Raw genomic sequence first — 7,820 nt, 5'->3', positions numbered from 1 at the left:
AAAAAAAAAAAAAAAAAAAAGATCAAACGTTTTATTTTCTACCAGCACATATGGTCCATGGTCCCCTTTGAGGATTCATGCTCATGAGGGTTTTTATGGCAGTGAGCTGAAAGAAGTATGCTGAGGCATAGTTTAAACTGTTACTTAAAATTTTCGCCTAGGATCTACACTAAATATTCAGACCCTGTATTAACTGACTTACTGAAGAACAAAAGGATATACCTATTATTAAATATAATAGTATGATAATGATATTAGCCTTTGAATATGTTTTTAGAAATAAGTTTTAGAATAACCAAAAAACAGATCTCTTTTTTTTTTTGTTGGAGACAGTCTCAGTAGACAGACTCTCATACTTCTCGCTCAGTAGCGTGCTGTAGCTTCATAGTTCACAGCAACCTCAAACTCTTGGGCTTAAGCAGTCCTCTTGATTCAGCCTCCCAAGTAGCTGGGACTCCAGGTGCCTGCCCCAATGCCTGGGTTTTTTTTAGAGGCAGGGTCTAACTCAGGTTGGTCTCTCAATTCCTGAGCTCAAGGGATCCTCCTGCCTCAGCCTCCCAGAGTACTCAAGTTACAGGCATGAGCTACCGCGCCAGCCCAAAAAACTGCTCTTGAACCATATATCACTAAAAATCCTTCTTCCTGGAGAAAAAAATGGCAGTCATTTATCAATGTGATTTTTTTTTTTACAACTTTATCGAGATATAATTTAAGTACAATAAACTCACATTATTTAAAGTGTATAATTTGATCCATTTGACCATGTGTATATATCATGAAAGAAATCAATCATCACCACAATTAAGACAACAAACATTTCTGTCACTCTCGGAAATTTCCTAGTGCCCTTTTGCAATCCATCCCCCCCTACTTTGTCCCCAGGCAACCACAAATCAGCCTTCTGTCACTATGGATTATGTCAACCTGATTCTTCTCCAAATATATGTACTAAAATGTACAGTGGAATGAAATCATAAATTTGAATTTTGTGTTTTTTCTCTAGGAGCAAAGATATGAAATTCTGCATAATGTAATAAAAAATAAACTGAACTGTGATATAAACAAGATCACTCATCTTGACCTGCAGCACATAGCTAAAGAAACTGAAGGGTTCGTGGCTAGAGACTTGACGGTGCTGGTGGATCGAGCCATACATTCTTGTCTGTCTCATAAGAGTGTGTCCAGCAGGGAAGGTATGTTTTACTAGCAGATCCTGAACCTGGAATCTGCCTTCTATTGGGGAAAAATGTAATTATAGTAAGGCAAGAATTAAATACATTCCATTGTAGTATTTGAATAAGTGGTCAAAAATTAGCATTTGTAGGCTCAGCGCCTGTAGCTCAGTGGGTAGGGCGCTGGCCACATGTACTGAGGCTGGCGCGTTCGAGCCCAGCCCAGGCCTGCTAAACAACAAGGACAACTGCAACCAAAAAATAGCTGGGTGTTGTGGCGGTGCCTGTAGTCCCAGCTATGTGATAGGCTGAGGCAAAAGAATCGCTTAAGCCCAAGAGTTTGAGGTTGCTGTGAGCTGTGACACCATGGCACTCTACCGAGGGCAACTTAGTGAGACTCTGTCTCAAAAAAAAAAAAAAAAATTAGCATTTGTAGCTAAGATAATGGCATATATTTGAAATATGGCTACCCAAAGGAGTTTTGTTTATTTTTAAACAGAATTAGTTTTAACAACATTGGATTTCCAAAAGGCTCTCCAAGGATTTACTCCTGCATCTCTGCGAAATGTCAACCTGCATAAACCTAGAGACCTGGGCTGGGATAAGGTTGGTGGGTTACATGAAGTTCGGCAGATACTTGTGGATACTATCCAGTTACCAGCCAAGGTACTTAAAAAAAAAATTAAATACCTACCCCCAGGGAAACCACTAAATCACTGGCTTTGGCCAAATGTGCTTGCTTGCCCAATCTCAATTTAGTTCAACAGGTATTTATTGTGTTGCCAAATAAATGTCCAGCACTATTTTTGGTGCTTCAGCAGGTTTTAAAAAGTATTCAAAAACTCCTTGCTCCTAAGAAATGTATAATGGGAAGCTGAGATAATAGTTACAGTAAGTACATTGTGATACAAATTTCATTAATTCTGTTTTTGCTTGAATCATTCAAATTATCCTAAAGCAAGATGAACTGTCTGCTGGGATTTGAACAGAAATAGATAGAATTAAGCTTGGAGGTATAAATGTCATCGAGGTCCACAGGACTGGTAGATTAAGCTAGATGTGCAGACTCTGGGAGTTAGTCCTAGTGAGGCAGAGTTGGCAGGTAGCATAGACCAGGCATGTGGCAGGATAATGGAGGCAGAGTTAGACTATTTCTCAGAAGATAGGATGGTAGAATCTAGGAGATAGTGTGTTTGAGTCAGAGATCTGAGAGGAAAGGAGTTTTGCATGAGATCAGGGGTCCATGCAAATAGGTAAAAGAATATATATCCAGGTGGGTAAGGACCAAGGACCTTGGTAATATGAAACTGCATGACAACTCCTGAAAACAGTGGCTGTAGGGGCACGTTGAGCATAGCACAGGACAGGGGGTTAAAGCCTGTGGAGAGAACAGACGTGAAGTAGGAGTCAGCAGGGTTGTGACCCCGATGCCAGGGCTGAGCATCGAGTGTTAGTGTCCGTATGCAGCCCATGGAGACCACATGCATAGCTGCTGACTTTGGGGCCTTGCTCAGATTAGAACAGAGGCAGAAGGGAGTTGGAACTTTGCCAGCAGGTGGAACTAAGCAAGCATACCTAATAAAGGAGACCCGCATATTGCTGACAGAAACCTCAGGTTTGGTTCACCTGTTCAAAAACTTCTGTTAGTGTCTGAATAGTTGAATTGAGAAAATTGAGAAGCATTTAATCCCGTATTTAGCCTGTAGACTCTTGGGAGATTTTTACTGTCTTTGATTGAATATATTTAATGGACAGAGCTGTCATTACTTGCCCCATTGAATTATACAAGTGTAAGGTGATATACTTATTAAAAGATTGGGTTTTATGATTGGTTATACAATGAATTGATTAGTTATACATTGAATTATACAAGTGTAAGGTGATACACTTATTAAAAGATTGGTTTTAATGTAATACTTTTGCAGTGTTTTTAAATAACAGGAAAAATGGAAAGAAGTTCCAATATATTTATATGCATTTTATCTAGAATGTCTTCCTTGGTTCACTTGGGAAAAATCTATGGTAGTTTCTTTGAGTTCATTTACTATTTTTAGTAGGAATTTTATTTTCTGCTGTTATGCTTGCTGTTTATAAAGAAAGGTAGCATAGGAAACCAGGAGACCATCAAATTCATGCCCATATAGGAGAAAAATTTGTTTCAATTCAAGTTAGGGGGAGGGGGAACAAAAGAGGGGGGAAAGAAGGTTTGGGGGTACTCTCACTTAATGGGCACAATGTAGGGGTGTGTGGCACACCTTTTGGGTGCAGGACACAACTACAAGAGCGACTCTACCTAACAAATTCACGTATTGTGGCCTGGTTGTTTGTACCCTCACATTAACCTGAAATTTAATAAAAAGGTAGCAGTTATCACCGTCTGAATACTTTTCTCCTACACATTGATCTTAGTCATTTCTGTTTAAACTTGATCTCTTTTTCTTATTTTTTTATGTTTCTCAGTATCCAGAATTATTTGCAAACTTACCCATACGACAAAGAACGGGAATACTGTTGTATGGTCCTCCTGGAACAGGAAAAACCTTGCTAGCTGGGGTAATTGCACGAGAGAGTGGAATGAATTTTATTAGTGTCAAGGTTTGTTGTGCATGTTATCTTTCCTTTTTCTTTTTTTTTAAATTGTGGTGAAATTTACATAATACGAATCACCATTTTAAAGTATGCAATTCAGTGGCATTTAGTGCATTCACTAGGCTGTGCAGCCACCCCCTCTCTCTAATTTCAGAACTTTTTCATCCTAGTCCTTCTCATCCCCTGGGAACCATTAATCTGGTTTCTGTCTCCATGGATTTGCCTGTTCTGTGTATTTCAAATAAAAGGAATTATGTGGTATGCAACCTGTGGGCCTGGCTCCTTTCACTGAATGTAATGATCATGGTTCATCCGATTACAGTGTGGATCAGTACTCATTCCTTTTCATGACTGAGCAATATTCCATTGTATGTGTATGCCACACTTTATCCATTTATCACTGCAAACGTTCGAGTTGTTTTCACCTTTTAAAATACTTTTAAAGGGTACTAGTTTTTTTAGTACTTTCAAGGGGTACTAGTAAATACTAATGAAGGGGTACTAGTGTTTGAAATACTAATTAAGGGGTACTGGTGTTTGAAATACTAATTAAGGGGTACTGGTGTTTTGGTCACATGGATATCTTGTATAATACTTAAGTCTGGACTGTTGGTGTGCCCATAACCAGAATGGTGTTCCTTGTACCCAACAGCAAAGTTTTTATCCCATGTGTCTGATACCTTTTGACCATTATGAATAATATTGCCATAAACATTTGTATACAAATTTTGGTGTAAACATGTTTTCATTTTTCTTGCAGTGGAATTGTTGGTGGTAGGGTAATTCTCTATTTAACCTTTTTTTTTTTTTTTTTTGGCTGGGCCCAGGTTTGATCCCGCCACCTCCAGCATGTGGGACCGGTGCCCTACTCCTTTGAGCCACAGGCGCCGCCCTCTATTTAACTTTTTAAGGAACCACCAAACTGTTTTTTGTTTTGTGTACCATTTCACATTCCCACCAGCACTGTGTAGGAGTTCCTGATTTTTCACGTCTTGCGCAGCATTTCTTGACTGGGGATTAGTCTCACATTTGGAATCTGGTGGGGCAGTGATCTATTTATTAAAGTTGTATGAAGCTGAGTAATGAGCCACCTCTCTCACAGGGCTTATTATATTCTTGCGTAAGTCAAATCCTCATGCATTGTGAACAGAATTATATTAATAAATAAATACTCAGCTAAAAGGGCAAACTATACTTAAGGGCAGAAGCAAACCTAGAAGACCCAGAAGCTGGAGACCATTCTGAGGCAGGAAGCTGCTGGGATTTCTGGTTCTGTTACTTGTTGGCTGTATGTCACCCTTGCTGTGTTACACTAGGTCTAAGCTTGTTCAGGTATAAGGTGCACGTGGAAAGTAAGGGACATGTTAGCAGATCGTTTTGGGTAACATCTCACAGTCCACCACTAGTTCGTCAGTGTGGCTGGGGCCCAGGATCTTAGTTGGACAGTTTTAGCACCCCAGTAATATTAGTTCACCACAGGGTGATTAGATTCCCAGGTAAAGGAATCATATATATATCCTTACTCAAAACTGATTGATAATCTGAAAGCCAGATTAGTAAGTAGTCAGGTTTTGCCTACCTGCTTTTATCACATGGTCTTGTGAGCTGGATACATGGATAGCCTGGCAATGATGGAGAAACACTAAAGCTTTTTAGTTTTTCTATCTTTTTCTTGGGAAAACCATGACTTTTCATACTTGTGCTAGAATGTAGTTTCGCTACTTTTTAAAACATACCATTTTCGAGATTAAAGCTTGTGGATTATTCCATTAGGGAGGACACTTGCCCAGTCCCCTTTAGGAAGCCTTGAAATAACAATTTGGGCTGAGTTCCCCGTGGAAAGGTCTCAGCAGGACAAGGTGGATCCTGGGAGCCATGCATCAAAGATAGGTTCCCTTCACTGACACAATTATGTTTCCCTATTCCTATTATTTTACCTTAGTTATTTCTTGTAACCTCCTCTAATCCTGTAGTTCTCTGACCATACTGAGGAAATGTAATTAAGTACTAATATATTAATAGATGTCCAGATGGCTGAGTATTAGAAATTTGTTATTTTGGTTACACATCCTGATCAGTATTTGGTCTTTTGGAAGTACTGATTTTTCACCGGACCTATTCATATTAAGAGATCCAAATTTAAGGAAGGACTGTTCTCATTGATTTTGCCGTATGTAAAGAAGCTTTTTTGAAAGTTTTTCAGTTGCATTTCAGGAAAGATGATGTATTACTCCTATCCAAGTAAATTGATTTCAGCAATTGAAGATACTAGCTAAAGTCATATGTCTCTACATATTTTTTTGTAATCTCCAAAGATTTGAGATAATTGTAACTTTGTTCCTTCATAAACATTCATTTCTTCATTCAACAAATGATTCGTCAGTGCTCAGGTGGCAAGCTCTGTTTCTGGCATTGGGAACTTAGCAGTGAACAAAACTGCCTTTTTGGAGTTTATGTTTTACTGGTGGAGAGAGATGAGCAAATAGACACATCTGACATATAATCTACTGTCAGGTACCAGTAAATATCAGATGGGGAGAAGAGCAGGGAAGTGTGGAGTAAGTGGTGTGGGTCATCAATGGGGTTGTTTGGCAAGGTTTTTCTGAAGATTTTTGACAAAATTCTAAATGAAATGAAGCAAGAAACCATGAGAATATCTGGGGACAAATGTTCTAGGCAGAAGAAATACCAAGTGTAGAACTTTTGGTCTGATATTTATGACAGCACATACTACTTTTAAAAATGTATTTAAGAGGCATTCATTTAATCATAATAAAAATTTTCATGGATTTATTTAGACAGTAAAAAAATCAAAGTTATGTTTTTTTTTCAAATAATTTCATTTTCTCTCAACTCTAACTTTATTTTACCTAATAGGGGCCAGAGTTACTCAGCAAATATATTGGAGCAAGTGAACAAGCTGTTCGGGATATTTTTATTAGGTTGGTTCCCTATGTGTTTTTTTTTTTAATAACTGACTCTATTATTACCATTCAGTGCTTTTGGGATTTTTATGGCGAACTGATGTTTGAAACCTGTGAATTATTAATAAATTAGAGCAGCAGTTCCCAGCTTTTTGGCACCAAGGACCAGTTTCATGAAAGACAATTTTTCCACCGTGGGGGAGTGTTAATATGAGTCTGCAAGCAAATGATTCATTATGGTCTCTATGCAGTCAGACTCCTCTGCTAATGATAACCTGTATTTGCAGCCACCCCCCAGTGCAAGTATCACCACCTCAGCTCCCCTCAGATCATCAGGCTTTAGATTCTCATAAGGAGCATGCAGCCTAGATCCCTCGCAAGCACAGTTTATGGTAGAGTTGATGCTCCCGTGAGAATCTAATGCTGCTGCTGCTGCTACTCTGACAGGAGGTGGCGCTCAAGCGGTGATGTGAGTGATGGGGAGTGGCTGTAAATACTATGTACAGATGGAGCTTGGCTGACTTGCCTGACTGCCTGCCCGTAACTGCTGCTATGTGGCCCAGGCCAGCTCCACAGCCAAGGAACAGAATTAGAGGAAAAGGATTGTGTTGTACTAAGTGCTACTTAAATATAAAACATTTTAGGTATTAAATTATGGAAATTATTTAGTTTTATATTTACAATAGAAATATATTCATAAGTGATTATTCAGAGAATTCTCAGTAGGTTCTTCTATGAAGCAAATAATTACCCCGATTTATCTCTGATTTTTAACATTTCTAAATCCCTTTTTTCCCCAATTCATAATTTATCTCTCATAAATCAAGATTCCATGTGGCCAATTTAATTATAATAGAGTGTAACTATTATGGCAGATGCTATATAAAATTGTATATGAATACAAAAGATAATATTTAAAGGAGAAAATGTTTATTCAAATGTGATAGCATTATGGGGAATTTTTTAATTGAAAAGTTACTTTGTTCCATTCTTCTAAAAATGTTATTATAAAAGCATGCAATTGGCTCGGCGTCTGTGGCTCAAGCGGCTAAGGTGCCAGCCACATACACCTAAGGTGGCGGGTTCTAATCCAGCCCGGACCCGCCAAATAACAATAATGGCTGCAACCAAAAAA

The 7,820-nt window shown here is 38.6% G+C and overlaps 1 protein-coding gene across 1 annotated transcript in view; it reads left to right on the top strand.

Annotated features, from left to right (window-relative positions):
• The window catches only part of PEX1 (peroxisomal biogenesis factor 1), a 41,700-nt gene that overhangs the window by 23,753 nt on the left and 10,127 nt on the right, over positions 1–7,820 (top strand). The window contains exons 14-17 of the mRNA XM_003782663.3: positions 1,004–1,193; positions 1,672–1,838; positions 3,633–3,767; positions 6,639–6,703. Coding sequence (XP_003782711.1) covers positions 1,004–1,193; positions 1,672–1,838; positions 3,633–3,767; positions 6,639–6,703 — 557 coding nt within the window. The remainder of the gene's footprint in view (positions 1–1,003; positions 1,194–1,671; positions 1,839–3,632; positions 3,768–6,638; positions 6,704–7,820) is intronic.

Source organism: Otolemur garnettii, unplaced genomic scaffold, assembly GCF_000181295.1.
Source record: "Otolemur garnettii isolate 467f Iridium unplaced genomic scaffold, OtoGar3 scaffold00005, whole genome shotgun sequence".
In the NCBI taxonomy this organism is placed as follows: Eukaryota; Metazoa; Chordata; class Mammalia; order Primates; family Galagidae; genus Otolemur; species Otolemur garnettii.
This window is presented reverse-complemented; position numbering and strand designations above follow the sequence as displayed.